We start from the raw sequence: 17,469 nt of genomic DNA, 5'->3' as shown, positions 1-17,469 counted from the left end.
GAGAAAGAACAGCACAAAGAAGAGAAAAAAAAGAAAATGAGAGAAATGGAAATATGACGATTATTTATTCATTGATGTTTGTTGTTCTGCCATAAGATATTTGTAAATAGAAATGCTGACAATGTCAGAAAACAAGGTGCTTTTAACAATGATTGTGGCCTTTCACGAGTGGAATAGGCTGGATGTAGGTGGGTACAGAGAGGCACCCAGGAAATCTTTGTCACATCTGTGTTTTCCTGATAGACCTCTGGTCCCTGACCTTTTCCTCCATTTGCACCTTCATGTAATTCTTTTATTACCTTATGGCTTCTTTTCCGTGGAATTCTGGAGACACTGGTTCAAAAGAGTCGTTAGGTGAAGAATCTGAATCTATTTCATTCTCAAGGGCCACATGATCAGCCCTTGGGTGTTGAAACCAGAAAGAAGATTTCAGGAAAAACCAAGGAGAACGTCGATGTCCATATTCAGCTACACGGACAGAAGGCAACAGAACATTGCATCAGTCACCACTTTAAGGGTTGGTGACCATAGGACATCTTGTCAAGGTAACTGCTTTGGGAAGCATTTAGACACCCTTAAGATCCAGAACCAAGCACTAGCTTTCCTCACCTAGCTCTAATGCAAGGACTCATAGTATAATCATCCTTAATCTCTTGCAAGTATCTCTTTTGAAAAAGAAACCATTTAAAGTATTGTGGTAGAACAAGATCTTAGAAAGTTCTATAAACAAAGTGCAGCCCATCATATACACAATGGGCTTATCTTAGAAATTATGAAAAAAAAGCTTGATAATTTATATTCAATATATTGTAGCTATTTTACTTATTTTAATTTTTAAAGATTTTTTTTATTTGAGAGAGAGAAGGAGAGAGAGAATGAGCAGGGGGAGGGGCAGAGGGAGAGGGAGGAGACTCCCTACTGAGCAGGGATCCCAAGGCCGGGCTTGATCCCAAGACGCTGGGATCATGAGCTGAGCTGAAGGCAGACGCCTAACTAACTGAGCCACCCAGGCGCCCCTGTAGACACTTATTTTAAAGAAAAGCACTGAATGAAATTGCATTGAATCACAATTAGGTTACTACTTACTGGGCAAAATTTTGTCAAAATATAATGTCAAAGCCAAATACAAAAGAGCATCAAAAACCAACATGAAAAGAGTAGCTATTATTAGGTAGGGGTTGTCTGAAGAATCCAAATGGATGTTAGAGTTCACATCATAGTCCAAATGTATAAGCTGGAAAAAAAAAAGAGATACATACACTGAATTTTAAAAGGATAAATAAAGTATGAAAAATTATTAATGTCTTATTTCCGCTGAACACTGGGATTGAAAAGATAAATAAAACACAGGTCCTGTCTTTACAGAGCTCTAATCTGTTGGAAGACATAGCACTGAATTCATCTAGCTACAGAGCAATTTGAGAAGTTAGTGGGGGTAGGTACTAAGGGCTTAGAGTCCCACGGGCAGAGAAGTAGGCAAGTCCTCTGGGAAGTAAAATCTCAAAGGAGAGGCTGTCTACAGGATTTAATCAGGTGTAGGATGGGGGCAAAGGGAACATTCTAGACAGGGGGCACCAGTTGAAAGGGATGGGTGGGTGGGTGGAGTGAAATACTTCAGTATTTGGACAGAAGACACAAGAATAATTTATTATATAGTGAGATACACAATGAGTTTACATGTAACATAACCGTTCATGTAGCGTTTTATGGTTATGATGTCATACCTGGAATTAAATTTTCTGAGAAGAGGTTCAGTTCCATATACAACTGGGCAATAAAAAATAAAAATTTATTTCTATTGAATTCCTGGTCTTCAAATACTTGCGATAAAATTAAGGGTCCTGTTACCTGAGCACTGAATTAGTTAAATGTTCACGGGGACAACCCACGAAAAGCCAAAGCTGAACCACATCGATAATGGAGTATCAGCCTATATTTAGTGACTTAAAGCCAGTTACACTTAGAGAGAAAAATAAAAAAACCTCTCCAATAACTTAATGTGTATCTTCACAAAAGTGGATGGGAATTCTGGGGCTTAGAACATATAGCATGATTTTCTCAGAGAGAATTCTTTGACTGTTTTGTAAAAAAAATCAAATAGTTAAATATTAACTCTTACCTGGGCCATGCCCACAGTGAAAGCAAAAGGGCTCAGAAAACATAAAGTCCACTCCAAAAATGCAGGAAGATGTCTGTACAATGCAGTGAATCCCAGACTCCCCCAGAAGACAGTAAGGAGAAAGACAACCAACCCAGTAAGGAAAGGTTTCTTTATCAACACGCTCATCAGGAAAGCTAAGGTTATCTGAGAGGAGAGAAAAACTTCAGGTAGCATATCATTCTCTGAGAATCATCAGTAGCATAACAAAAAGAATTTCATAATACAAAAATATATAACATCTGTTCCTCCCCATCCCACCCCCAGATACTGTCTCATGCAAATATTCATATGCTGCAAAGAGAAACAGAAAAGGTGTGATCAGAATCAGTGAGAAATGACTGGTAGATTTCTCTGAGAGAGAGAGAAAAAAAAAAGAGAGAGAGAGGGAGAGATAATAAATTCACCAACTCACCAGAGACAGGCCATAAAGGAGAAAGAGGGTGAAGACCACCACGAAGCCAGTTAGGACGACAATTTGGGCAGATTTTACAATAAGAGCCATCAAAGTAGCCACGATAAAGATGAAGCCAGCATACATCAAACCCCAGGAGAGCCTAGCACAGAAACTAAGCATCAGTTCAGAGGGCTGGGGCTTTATCACTTTATTCATTTACTTTGCTAATGATTTGGGAAGCTTACCATACATTGAGAGTAAAGGGGAATATAACAGCGAAGACATTAGAAAACTTCTCTGTCCCCGAAGTTCATATACTACCAGGGAAGGTAGACAATAAACAAGCAAACAGGTAAAATACGTAGCTGATTGCAAAATAAGAAAGAAATAGCCTGAGTAATGTAATGAGGGTAATTGGGAGCAGTTTTCTGGGAAGACATCTCTGACCTACACATCCATTCTGGGATGCTTCTTTCAGTAAAGTAGAAAGACCATGGATAAAAAACAGATGACGGAGCAGGGATCAGCAAATCAGTAAATCTTTTAGGCTTTTTGGACCATACGGTCTCTTGCAACTACTGAAGTCTGCCTTTGCACGGAAGCAGTCGTGGACAATCTGCAGTGACCAGGCTGTGTTCCAATAACAAGACACTGATGTTTGAATTTCATATAAACTTTGGTGTGCCATACATGTTCTTTTGATTTTTTAAGGCATTTTCATAAAAGCCATTCCTAGCTTGCAGATTGTTCAAAGAAGAACCATAGTTTGCCAACCCCTGATGTATACGATTAAATTTATATTAGGTATGGATCAGGTATACACTTAGGCATAGGGATGCAGAGATACAGAAAGATAGATGGATACGGAAGATATGTTTCTCTTGCTCTCAATGCCAAAGAAACAGGAAGAAAGTTCTTGATAGGGGAAAGAGAACACGCTTTCTAACCATACTGATGTAGGTTCAGGTTTTCTCTGCTACACTGTAACTGTATGGTCCTGAGAGGCAGTTAACTCAATCTCTTTAAATTTCCTTGTTGTCTACTGAAAAAATAATAAGAGAATTAAACAAAACGCATGTTATGTGTGTGATGTGGCAACTGGTTATCATGAACACTTAGCTTTTTTTTCTTCAAAGTATTAAGGCCATCCTGTTTTGGGAAGTCTTGCCTAATTGTAATGATGCCTTTTACTCAGTCACGTCTGTTCATCTGAAATTGTTCATCTCTCCATGAACTTCTTAATTTCATTCACATGCGGTATCAATAGAATGTCATAGCCTTTTCTTAGGGGAGAAAAAGCCTGATTTTTTTTAACCTTTCTTCATTGAATGGATTTGGTTTCTCTCTTCTTTTTTTTTTTATCATATTATTTACTTTTCTCTGACTCTGTAGATTTCTATTTTTTAAAAAACATAGCAAGATTTTCTTCAGTGTTGAGCTACAGAATTTTAATACAAAAGAGACACCAGAAAAAACTCCCATTCTAGATCAAACTAGCCATCCTTTTTCTCCACTTCTGCACTCAGTTAATTGAACATCTCTGGAGAAAATAAAATAAATAAATTTGGTGTAAAATGTGGGGTCTTCTGACTCAACTGAACAGTGCCTAACCTCCTTTTAGCGACTACATGGCATCCGTCCAGAACTATTCTGTATGTTCCACAAATCTTGTTCACCATTGACAATAACATCAGTGTGTAAAAAAATCCAGTTCAACCCATGACTTTTCCAGTCCAGAACTCATGATTTTACTATTCTATATCTCAAATACATCCCTTGGCTAAACCCATTAAATTCTTTTTTTGTTTCCGGTTGGGGATTCACTCCTCAGTTTCTTAACTTACATCTACTGATCTCTCAGACTGTGACCCTTCCCAAATTTTTATTAATTGTCATCTAATATTGAGTGCTTAATTCTTGTTAAACTCAACACGAAGCGCTTTAAATACATTCCCTTCTTTCTTTTTTAAGATTTTATTTATTCATGAGAGACAGAGAGAGAGAGTGAGAGAGAGAGAGAAAGATAGAGAGGCAGGCAGAGGGAGAAGTAGGCTCCTTGCAGGGAACCCAATGTGGGACTCGATCCCAGGACCCTGGGAATCACAACCTGAGCCCAAGGCAGACACTCAACTACTGAGCCACCCAGGTGCCCCAGAATCATTCTTTCTATTGCTTAGTGACCGGAGTATCAGCAGACATCTATGGGACCAGGCTTCCTTTAATTCAAAGAAGTGTGACAACTTTTATTTACCAAGCTTACTTGAGTCTATTACAATCATTTATAATGCCCTACTTAGGAAAGAATCAAGTTTAAATATGACACTTTATAGGCTTAGGGAGTCTAACCAGCTTGCTGTACTTATCGATGTTGCCTGATAGATTGTGGCAACATAACTTACCAGAATGCTGACTCTCGAAGGCCCATCATCATCATCAGTGACTTAATGTATTGTCTTTCCTGTGTAACATTGACTGATACATAGTAAATGAACGCAGAAAAAGAAATAATGCAGAAGAATATGAAAAGATCAGTCACGACTCCTGCTTGGGCAACAAAAGGTAATATCTTCATATTTATACCAGTAATGGACATCAGCTCTTCCATCACTGAATGATTTGTTGTAATCTAAGGGAAGGTATCAATGAACAAATTGTTATCATCAAGCAATTTATAATTTCATGCATTTTCCCCTCAGTTATAAGAAATTATGTGCATTCCACATGTAAATAAATAGGCTTATCATGATTTGGCCCCGTGTAGTTCCTCAAACGCTCCTAAGTTCTGTCCTGCATCCTCAGATCTTTCCTATTTACCATCTTCACTGAACAAAATTTTACTCAGGCTTGAAGGCACAACTGAAATGCTGCTTCAGTTAGCCATCTTCCCTGATATTTCTCATCGAGTATCTCCTGCTCCATTATTTGCCTTCAATTCCACAATAGAACCTAAATTCTTAGTGATTTCATATCCATATCTCTATCTCCTCACTGCCCAGTATCTCTGGAGAAAAGTACCCGTGTTCTACTTATCTCCTGATCCTCATTGCTTAGTGTAATGGCTTAAATACAACAGTTGTTCGGTGTATTGTGCCAAATAAGTGAATCAATTAATTAAATGCCAAGATGGGACAATCTGTTACAGCACCATCATGGAAATGTAATTTGCAATGCAGTTGGTTTCCTTTAGCTTCATACTCACTTCTATGATAGCAGCGTTAATGGCAGCTTGAAAAGCTACAAAGCCTTTCTCCCAGAACATTGAAGCTTCGCATGTGACTTTTTCATCCATTACTTGACAATGAGCTTTAATAAAAGAACACAACCGTTTACGGTGGGATGGGACATTCTTGGTTAGGGGAAAAAGCAAAACCTCAAATGTTTCAAAATGCCCTCCAAGTCCACCATAATAAAGCGTATGGTAGGACTTCTCGGGTGAGGTTTGAAGAGCACACCAGAATTGCTTGGTTAATGTAGTAAAGACCAGTTACCAACAATTTTTCATTCGTTCTTGTCATGCTCTCAGTTAGCAAGAATGTTTTGTTGAGCTCTACTCTTCTGTTGCTTATGCCAAGAAAGTGCTACACTTTTTTAAACGTTGGGGAATCACTGAGCAAGAATCTTTCCATCAGGGTGTATTTAGGAGCAACGCAGGAATAATAGCAAATACAATTTCTTAATTAAACAATTTACTGAAGGAGACAAGCTTGTTTAAAATAAGAATGAATCTCATGTAAGTTTAGCAATTAAGAGTGCACGTGTGTAGGTTTGTGCAGCCCTCAGTGACCACATGTGCCCACTGGTGGCTGATGATGCGTAACCACACACACACACACACACACACACACCCCAAACTTCTTGTAGGAAAGTTACCTGAATGGTCTCTGTGTTCCTTCACCTTGGGGATCCTACCTCCCCAGAAAAATTTCAAATGATAAGAGAAGGTATCATTAAAGAGGACTTTCACTGCATCTACAGAGTAGTTTAAATCCAAGTCTTCCATGCTTTTCTCATCTGGCCACCCTAGGACTGTTCTTCCTGGCATGAAAGAAAGAAGTAGCTGGTAAGTTAGAAGATTTCCATGTGGTCCAACAACAGCATGCCATGCCATGCCATATCCAGTTATGCTAAAGTTGTTTTATATTAAAATCCTTTATTCACTAAAGGCAGGGCTGGTCCTAAAAACAGACTCACACCTTGGGGAAGTGTCTAAAATTCTAGATAAAATCACGGTTATGTGGAGATCACTTTTATCACAAATAGATCATACCTTTCCAAATACACTTTTAAACCCAGGATTTAAAGCACAATGAATTTGAAATAGCAGCAATATCACTCATGTACACACAGATCTATCCAAAGATGAAGTAGATGCTATGATTATAGTATGTATTTTCATATGGTGATGGTGTCAACGTGGCCAAACTTCCAAAGACAGTAGAAAGTTGTTAAATTTAGAGAATGTTTTCTCAAGGTACGTTGTTTATTCCAAAAGATATAATGTGAATTAATGACTGTTATTGACCAAACCTGGGTCACTTAAACCATGTAATTCTCTGGAGTCTAGTTTCAATTGGATGCCCGCGGCTCTAGTGCAATTCGACATGCTCCTAATCGTCTGCATTTCCTGCAATCTGGCAGCTGCATCCAGAGGCTTAATCAGACTCTGGTCAAATCCCTTTGGCAAGACTATAGGTGGTGGTGTGTTCTTTCATCAGAGTGTCATGATTTCTGATAATCTGGTTTTTTGAAGATGTTAGTAGCCATAGATGCTCAGTGCCTAGGTCCATTAATTCAATGGGACTATCAAAATGGTGATAATATATTTCCATCATTTGTTTTTTATTTATTGGTAGAAAAAATTATAAAAATGGCACTTCCCATCGTCTGTTTGATTATCCAATAGTACAGTTCATATAGGATAAATCCTGGTATCTTCCCATTATGTACAAATTTTCATAAGAAGGACTGGTTCTGTACCATCCTCCAAAAGAGATTCTTTTCTCTTTATACATTTGGAAAGCCTGGATTTTACATATACATGGGATGAGTTTCAAATCATCGCACGTGTTATTCTTTTTGAAGCTCAAAGTACACCAACTTAGACCAGTGGGAATATCCTCAAGTTGGTTGCTGAGCCCCTTTGATAGAATCTGTTATCACTGGCTTCCTATCTATCTGGAATGACAAAAATTTTTAAAATATTTTTATTTATTTATTTATTTATTTATTTATTTATTTATTTATTTATTTATGAAAGAAAGAGAGAGAGAACATGGGGGGAGAAATAACCTTGCCACCTGGTTTTGTTTATGACTACTGCCTGTGATTTCTTGGTTTTGCTGTCTAATTTCTCTCTCAATTTTTTATGGATTTGAAGAGATTTAAAAACCCTGCTGTCAGCACTGTCCAACATCTCCAGAATCTTCTCACTAACATATATTCGAGTAACACCAGACTGTCTCATTTTGATATAGACTATAATGAGGATAACAGGAAATCCCAAATTAAATTTGTGTGCTTTGCAAATAAGGAAAACACCAAGATCTGCCAGGGAACATACCTTTCATGAATGGGGCTGAAGCCACCTTGTTCATTATTTCCTGGGTTGTTTTGGATTCAGGTGCAAATGCAATTACATAATTAGAATCATTAAAATTATCTACACGTCCCAGATCCATTGCAGGCAATTGAGTAAAGTCATTAACTTGATGTAAATTGGAGGAAAGTTGATATGTAAACAGCACTAGAAGAAATGAGAAAAACCATTCCTACACAGCAATGAGAGAAAAATGAAGCAAATCAGTAGCTGTTCATCCACAGATAAATCATCCACGAGCAACTTAAAACACTTAGTATTGTTATGCAATTTGGGCCATTTTTTCCTCTCTCATGGTTCCCAAGTGTTTCCATTTTCTTTTATCCTTTGATTAGACATTTTGAAATATGTGCATCATCTACCAAGAGAGAGTTGTGGCATTTATTCCAATTATAACTGAGAGTCTAAGTCTATCATACTTTAACATGACTGTTAGAAGCTAAATTGCTTCATGCATTCATGAAGTGGTTTATTCATGCCCAGTGGTTTACAGTCATGCTGACCTGAGTGTCAATGATAAAGAAATGCTAGCTATCATGAAATTGGTTTCCAGCTCTCATCCACAGGAGCAAGTGCCAATTTTTACCTGCTTTGGCCCTGCAAGTGGGAGAGTGTCAAAATACTGCTCATAAAAAGAATTTTTAAAAAATCTTTGTCATTGTGACAACATTCTGATATTGGAAATGCAACAGAATGCATTTGAAGTCTGGTATGAAGAACATATTTTAAAAAAAATTCATGAGAGACCCAGAGAGAGAGGCAGAGACACAGGTAGAGGGAGAAGCAGTCTCCCTGTGGGGAGCCTGATGCGGAACTCGATCCCGGGACCCCAGAATCATGACATGAGCTAAAGGCATATATGCTCAACCATCGAGGCACCCAGATGCCCCGAAGAGCACATTTTATTACTTTCAGCTCTAAACACAGGGGCTTTAAAAGTGGTATATATCTTATTTACCACCTGATCTTAGTTTAGTACGTGTATTGCTCTATACCAAATCTATCTACTTAGATGGATAAATTGACAGATATAATGTGTATATTAAAAACGGGTAAAATGTTGGAAGTAACACAACTCTTTAGAGTAGAATCCAACTTTTATATTTATATTTATTTAATCTTTACTCCATGCTGGGATTTTTGTATGCTTCATTTACTGCCAATCCAAGCATTCAATATAGCTTTGTTGAAAGAACACACACGTACATAATGTTCATAAGACCAAATTTTAATATGCTAACCCTTGCACTTTGGGTATTTTATAAACCATTTTTAACTCTTTAAATACACTTTTATCAGTTTCCTTAGTTTTTTACACAATTTTCTATATTGATCATTCTTATCAGTAGAAAATAAGTACTCTCTCAATAGAAGCAAAAGTTGAAAATGCCATTTTCTTTTCCTGTTTGTTTGTATACCTATTATTTTTTTCCCATTGACATTGCCTGTATCCACAGTACAATTGAGTAGAAGTGCTACAATTTATCTTTTGAGTTTTTTCCTTAATTTTGGATTACTTGCTGGATTAATTCTAGATTATTTTATTATTTTATTTATTTATTTATTTATTTATTTATTTATTCATATTAGAGAGAGAGAGAGAGAGGCAGAGACATGGGCAGAGAGAGAAGCAGGCTCCATGCAGGGAGCCCGATGTGGGACTCGATCCCGGGTCTCTAGGATTGTGCCCTGGGCCAAAGGCAGGCTTTAAACTGCTGCACCCCCAGGGATGCCCAATTCTAGATTTTCTAATTCTAAATTTACTTCTTTTTTTGACTATGACCCTGAACTTTTATTTACCTTTTTCTTCATGAATTTCAAACAAGTTCAGATGTTTAGAATTATTATCTCTGCAATATAAAGACATGGCTTTATTTTTCAGGGAGCTTCTGAATATCAATTAGTTAAAGAATGCCTTTAGTAAGACCTATAATAATAGTAATATATTTAAAGGACTCTCATTTGAAGTGATCACAGAGTCCAGAATTTGAAACAATAAAAGTCCAGCCTGTTGGTTAAAAATATAATACGTACATGAAACATTAAATAATGAAGATAAACTGCACTGCCCCCCTCCCCCCCCCCAAAATTCTCCTCTTCTAAATATGAGAAGACGTGGACTCTGAACCATACCAACAAAGTCTCTCTTTTCATCCTCCACTTTTTCAGAAAGTTCTTACAGAGGAGAGCCCATGTTTGCTGACCGACACTTACGTGCCTCTTGCTCATTCTGACCTGTTTATTTTAAAATAAAGAAATGAAAGAAGCAAATGTGAATGTCTGAAATAGGAAACATTATGCAATCAAACCAAAAAGAAGTACCATAACAGCTGTTTCCAATTGCATGTCTAGGAAAGGGAGCCAGAAGGCTAAAAACATACAAAGGGAAATTCAAATTAATGACCAAATCAATTAGTTTAATCTTCATGAGAAGCCCTTGGGATAGATCCCATTATTTTGTCCATTTAAAAGAGGAGGGAAATGAAGCACACAGAGGCTAAGTGACTTGCCAAACACAGCTGGGTGGCAGAACCAGGGCTTTAACTTGGATGACCAAGTTCTGGAGACCTCGCTCTTAACCACTGTGCCAGTCCTGTGGAAGTTGGTCTAGGGATTGTGTGGATCAATTCTTTCCTGCAGGATCAGAGATTCTATCAGCATCCAGACAGGTGGTGAGGAGCTCTAGGAGGGATGCACGCAGACTACTTATCCACAGGTTTTTGTCTGTGACATCGTCATCAGAAGCCCCTAGATGCTGGAACATAAGGAAAGATTGATTACTCTCTCAAGAGGCAGAGTAAATATATGATCTTTTAAAAAGAAAACCTTATTGCAAGAAACAAAAGAAAAGTTTTTAAGTCTTCCGCTTAACAACTATAATAAAATTCAAGAGGAAAGGTAAGAAGAAATGAAAAGCAACGTACATGCTTAAAAATCCCACTGAAGTCAGTAAAGAACACAAAATCTGATACAGAGAAAAATTTTGTAATCTTACCAAATTTTCAATGAAAATTAAAACTCATTTAAAAACCATGAGAGAGATCAAAAACACATAAGTGGAAAGAAAAAAATAGGATCAGAAGTAAAGTTTTTGGTAAAGAGATACTCAAAAAGAAGAGAAAACAGTCTGGAGAAAAAGATATTGAGGTAAAAAAAAAAAACATACTAGTGGAAATTAACTTTTCAATGTAGTGGAAAGACATGTATATTTCCCAAAAAGGCTCTCCAAGTACCAAATACAATGACAAAAAAATAACAATTTTTTTAAAACTAAAGGATAAAGGAAAAAGTTGGAATCAAGTTGACAGGGTCGAGGGGGTAGTTCAGTAAGGAATGAGTAAACAGTTTGCAATGGAATGAAAATCAACCTGATATCTTCAAAGTGGATTCGCCTATTTTCCTTTGAAAAATCTACCAATGGGATAAATCCAAAAACATTGAATTATTTATTTGCAATAAAATTAGAACATGGTTTAACCCCAAACCACAGACATTCCCCCAAGAAATGTCAACCAAACTATTAAATTCTGCCTCAAATTAAGGAATACACTCAACAAACTTTTTTTTTATAATAAATTTACTTTTTTTATTGGTGTTCAATTTACCAACATACAGAATAACACCCAGTGCTCATCCCGTCAAGTGTCCTCCTCAGTGCCCATCACCCATTCACCCCCAACCCCCGCCCTCCTCCCCTTCCACCACCCCTAGTTCGTTTCCCAGAGTTAGGAGCCTTCATGTTCTGTCTCCCTTTCTGATACTTCCCACACATTTCTTCTTCCTTCCCTTATATTCCCTTTCACTATTATTTATATTCCCCAAATGTCAAAAAAGTTTTTTGACTCCCTGATTGAAATGTGCATATTAATCAAAGAATGAGAAAATTAATTGAATCTAAAATTATTAAGAAACCCTGAGAACCAGACAACATTCTCTCACTTGAAATAACCTGTAGGGTAAAAGGCCATGGCAGATGCATGGCATCTGATTCCACCTCATGGAATGTCAGGAAGATGATGCAATTCTGCATGAATACAACATCGTTGCTTTGTTCAAGTCCACAGCCGAGATATAGGAAAAGAATACGGAACATCTTTACACCAGTGGTAAGAAACAACAATAGCCCAAACGAAATTAAAACCACATTTCCCATGGCATGAACAAAAAACAAGAAATGTGGAGAGACCTTGATGAACTGAATCCTCAAGAAAGACAAGCCCATGATGGGTACAAAGAGAGCCAATCTTGCAGCTTCCATATCTGGGGGAAGCACCTCATCTGGGTGTGGGTGGAGAGACAAGGTGTGTCCACCGGAAAGGGTATTTGCAAAGACAAGGAGGGAAAGGTCAAAGCTTAGATAATGTATTGATGGGATACAAGAAGTAGAATCTAATAGAGTGTAAATGCAAAGAATTAAAACAGCCTAAACAAGTTTTTCTTCACCCTACAACCATGTTGGATTTTCGAAAAGGATAAAAGGGTAAAAAAATGTTCCTGAAAAATAGAACCCCTGAAGCTCTGTGACTTCTTGTGCTGTCTAGCTTCTGAGACCTTGCCAGAGTTGCACCCAGTGGTGTGAAAGTGTTCTTTGTTGGAAAACTAAGGGCAGAAAAATAGAGTTATTGTGGTAAGGCCTGTTGGGTAAAGAGGTATGTGTGGGGTCATTACAGAAAATCTGGTTCTTGCAAAGTTGCGGGCCCCATTTTATTGCCAGGAGAAAAGAGCACCTAAAATAATTTTCAGATTCATGATGCCTGTTACTCCAGCATGCATATGAGTGGATAGGAGGGAGGTAGAAATAGGGATAGGGGGTGGGCAGACAGCAAACACATGAATCAGATAAGTTTGTAGTTGGGAGTTCCTTGAACTGGAAACTCATTTTAATTGTATATTATTGGAGGCAATTTAGGCCTGATGATTTACAGGCACCCATGTTGCTCAGCAGACCAGTCATTCATTGCCTCCTATTTATGGGCTCAACCTTGGCCTTGGAAGTAAGTCAGGTAAGGACCTAGGCTCACAGGGAGAGAGCACTAGCCTTTAGGCTTACACACAGGTCTACCAGTCAGCCAGACTGTCAGTTTCCAGTATGTGGGTCAAGTCATCAGCAACTCCATAGAATTGTTTGCAGAGGGCAGCCCGGGTGGCTCAAAGGTTTAGTGCCACCTTCAGCCCAGGGCCTGATCCTGGAGACCTGGAATTGAGTCCCATGTCAGGATCCCTGCATGGGGCCTGCTTCTCTCTTTGCCTGTGTCTCTGCCTCTCTCTCTCTGTGTATGTGTCTCTCATGAGTAAATGAATAAAATCTCTAGGAAAAAAATTGTTTACATAAGACATTATATAGAGAGAACCTATATAACAACAATTCAGGATATACCTAACAGTGATTAAATAATCTCTTTCAAACCCAGTGAAGGCAGCAGATTCCAGATATAACACCCAGTCTGGTAATGGTAGCATGATGTAATTATTTATATGGTCATCTTAGTGAAGTCCAAGAGTTACTAGCCTATCTCCCAGAATGAGCTACGTAATTGAATCTCAAGAAGTCTATTTCATTATTTTCTTGTCAGGAAGAATAACAAAATTACTGAGACTTAGAAAGCATGAATGCCCATGAATTATCTTAGTTGGTAAAGAAAACATGAAACGTAGTCTTAGTTAATAGAACCCAACATTAGGAGAGGAATTTCTCTCTGCCTTAAGTAGGTGATCTTCGCATTTGATCTGCCTCCTGAATACCAGTAGGGATGAGCATATTCATGGCTGTGCTCTCGCCCCATGGATAAGGTCAGTATTAGGCCATGAATCTAGTAGCCAGAAACAGCCACTACCTGTTCCAAGGATAGTGGCTTGAGCTTTGGCACAAGGCTTAGAGCACAAGGTCAATTGGCCAATAAGACCTGGGTTTGAGGGGTTGTTGTGTCCTCCTTTGGTGCCATATTGAAGAAGGATGGAAACCACAGAATTGCTATTTATTGTCTTTTCCATCAAATTACTAATGAGGTTGTTTCTGGCTACTGGAGTCATGGCCTAATATCGATCTTATCCATGGGACGAGAGCACAGCCATGAATATGCTGGTCTCTACTGGTATTCAGGAGGCAGAGCGAATGCGAAGATCACCTACTCAAGGCACAAATAAAACCTAATCATTGTGTGTTCCAGGGAATTTGGGGCATCTGCCATTTCAATCTGAAAGGCGAGGAATAAACTGAAGAGAAACAAGGCAGGCAGGATAATGGTCCTGTTCTAATCCTGGAACTTGTGAATATTTTACATTACATGACAAAGGAGAATTAATAACAGATGGGAGTCAGGTTGCTAATCAAGTGACTCTAAATCAGGGAGATAATCCTGAGTCATCTAGATGGATCCAAGGTAATCGCAAGGGTCCCAAAAAGTAGAAAAAAGAAGTGAAAAGGGCAGAGTGAGGTGCTGTTAAAAGGACTGAACCCATTGCTGGCCTTGAAGATGGAGGAAGGCGGGCACGAGCTGAGGCATGCCAGCAGCCTCTGGAAGCTCAAGAAGGCAAGAAAGCAGAGTTCTCCCTCGCATCCTCCAGAAACGAATGCAGCCCTTGCCAGCACCTTGATTTTCGTCCAGTGAGACTCACATCACACTTCTCACCTCCCACACTGTAAGATGATAAATCTGTTTTGTCCTCAGCCATGAAGTTCACGGTCATCTGTGGCAGCAGCCACAGAAAATTAATACAAGGAGCACAAAAGGAGGCTGAGAGCGTGAAGCCTGAGAGTAAGACAAGGACAAGGGCTCTAGGACATAAAGAGTTGCCTTTATGAGGTGCCCCCTTGTGGAACAAAAATTGTCCAAAAATGAACAAAGGGATCATGTTTGGATGAGCTCCTGACGATGGTGCCACCGGAGCAGGCTGTGATGGCCTGGAGACCCCAACTGAAAGAGACCACGACATTGCCAATTGAGCAGTCAGTGCCCTGGTGCACCATGGTATCAGAGACGGTTAAATATGTTGCCTACGTGCATACTCTCCTTTCTTTCTGTGGAGGGATGCATGTGCTAGAAAGTCTTGATGACTACAGAAGAATGAACTGTCACGATGGTGGTTATTTATTCCTGACTAAGGACTGAGTCCCATTCCCCGCCCCCCCCGCCCCCCATACAGGGTATTTCCCATCAGGATATATACACATCCTAATGTATAGATCAAGGGAAAGGAAAAAAAATTACTGTTCACCAGAGGAACATAAAATATCTTACTAATTTAAATTGCTCTAGATAGGAAGTGTGATCTAGAAATAATAATGTGGCTATAAAAAACCAGCCACTCCCCACCAGATAGAATTCCTCGTAGTCAGAAAATAAACACATTGCACAACAGATCAGATCAAGATTCCAATAGATGGAGTATGATAAAGAAGGTCAATAAAAATATTGCCCTGAGTTTTCTTGATGAAAATATTCTCAAGCCAATTAAAACAATTCAAGACTCAGAAAATCGTGTGCCCCCTCCCCACCCACCCACCCCCCTACGCACTCATGCTTATGGATCCTCTGGCAGTAAAACTGAAAACAAACAAAAAACAATAAGTAATTCTAATCACTTGGGAAACAGCCCATGCTTGCAAAGAGGCAACAACGTAAAGTCACATTCCTTTCAATTCAGCCAATACCCTTTTAAGATAATATATGCTATTTGTCCAAACATACTTTATAGTCATGGGATAAAAAAGAAAAAAAAAAAAAAAAGCAAGCCCCACTTAGTTCTCCAACTGGTTTTTTAAGCCATACAACATTAAATACTCAGATGACTTGGAAAATCAGAACAACTAATAATTTACTGCATTTTAATAGTTTCCATCTAAATGTTTGACATTCCCTGTTTGAAGTCATAAGTTATAGTTGTATATGCAAAACAACCACAATTTTAGAGATTAACTTACTCTCAGGAAAGCTGGAGCAAGAGTCTAGAAACAATGCATCCACAGGTCTCTGCATGTCCTGGAGGAGATTTCACATTCCTTTTGGGTCACTACTACATCATGCTTTTAATTTCATGTTTATTGTGAAGAATTCCGGTTTAGAATGATTTCCGAAAAGGATTATGGTCTGAGTTCAGCCAGGCTGCCAAAAACTCTCCGCTCACATCACATGGTGACTTCTTTGCTGTTTTCCTTTTCTTTGTCTCCCAGCCAGCCACTCAGCAGGGAGTTCGTAGTTGCAGATGGCTCGCTGGACATATCAAAACATCAGCAGCTATCAAACCAAAGAGAATCTAGTCTTTCCCAATTAGCTTTTTCATACAATGCCCTAATGGCAGAGTTGACCCCCAGCACAGCCTTTTTTTAAAAAAAAAAAAGAAACATAAGTGAAGAGATGGGTCAGAGAAAAGCAGAGCAGAGAGAGGTTGAAAAAGAAAAGATATATTTTTTTTAATGATAGCTATAAATATATACCATCGGGTCAGAAAGTCACACAAAATCCTCCACTGAAAATTTAGTTCTTAAAACCTGGGTGCAGAAATATGCCCATGAAGCAGTGTCATGCTTCAGGGTAAAAGAACGAGGTCTGGATTTTCAGCTGCATTTCAGCTGCAATTGCATGCCAGCTAAGTGGGGCATCTCTCCTGGAGTGCCAAGTAGGAGGATGCGGGGAGCCAGGTCATGCCAAAGCACCTGCATCCCCCCAAATCTACCGGCTTGTTCCTTCTGCCACAAGTCCCAGCAAACAAACCACTTCCTCTGGAACCAACTGCTGGTTGGAGTAGGTCCTGTCTTCCCTATTTTTCAAGAAACGTTTCTAACAGGTAGGAATTGCCATCCCACCTTCTTTGAGCATTTCAGTTAAGGCCAGGCAATTCCCGTGTAATTCGTGGCTGATGAAGAAAAGCAAAAGAGGGCCTGCTGTCTTTCCGCTCGCAGTCTGTCCATCTGTTCCAGGCTTCTGCGCTGGGGTTGCTCTCTGAGCACACGACCGATGGAGAAACGATGTGCTGTGCGTGCAATTCTTAAATCGAATAGACTCCTCTGTGCCCCAGGGTCTGCAAAAATCACATGAGATCCTCCTCACCTACTTCCCATCCCTCAATGCTTATTCAATCGTGTGTGCTCTTGCACTAGTTGTGAGTTCAGAAATTGCTCTCAGCAAACAAAACAGAGGCAGATCGAACTCATTAATGCCGGAGACTGTCAAACTTAAAAAGAGAAAAAAAAAAAAACACAAACCAAAACACTTCTGAGCGGTCCTGCATGTCTGCTGTCTTCTGCAGAAGATACAAAACTATCCGGTTTTATAACACGGCCAGCATTCTGTAAGCAGAGAATATAATTCAGGAAATGTT

At 39.0% G+C, this 17,469-nt stretch overlaps 1 protein-coding gene across 2 annotated transcripts in view; it reads right to left on the bottom strand.

The window, feature by feature from the left end:
• ABCA9 (ATP binding cassette subfamily A member 9) overlaps positions 1-17,241 on the bottom strand; it is a 59,332-nt gene extending 42,091 nt beyond the window's left edge. For both annotated transcript variants that reach the window (XM_035721583.2, XM_025436504.3), the window contains exons 1-11: positions 16,073-17,241; positions 10,662-10,906; positions 10,285-10,386; positions 8,116-8,323; positions 6,426-6,590; positions 5,755-5,858; positions 4,955-5,181; positions 2,574-2,715; positions 2,120-2,305; positions 1,087-1,234; positions 300-468 (exon numbers count right to left, since the gene is read on the bottom strand). In XM_035721583.2, the coding sequence (XP_035577476.2) occupies positions 300-468; positions 1,087-1,234; positions 2,120-2,305; positions 2,574-2,715; positions 4,955-5,181; positions 5,755-5,858; positions 6,426-6,590; positions 8,116-8,323; positions 10,285-10,380 (1,445 nt within the window). In that variant the 5' untranslated portion in view covers positions 10,381-10,386; positions 10,662-10,906; positions 16,073-17,241. The remainder of the gene's footprint in view (positions 1-299; positions 469-1,086; positions 1,235-2,119; positions 2,306-2,573; positions 2,716-4,954; positions 5,182-5,754; positions 5,859-6,425; positions 6,591-8,115; positions 8,324-10,284; positions 10,387-10,661; positions 10,907-16,072) is intronic.
• Between the last annotated feature and the right edge of the window lie 228 nt (positions 17,242-17,469).

This window comes from Canis lupus, chromosome 9 (assembly GCF_003254725.2).
Source record: "Canis lupus dingo isolate Sandy chromosome 9, ASM325472v2, whole genome shotgun sequence".
NCBI lineage: Eukaryota > Metazoa > Chordata > Mammalia > Carnivora > Canidae > Canis > Canis lupus.
This window is presented reverse-complemented; position numbering and strand designations above follow the sequence as displayed.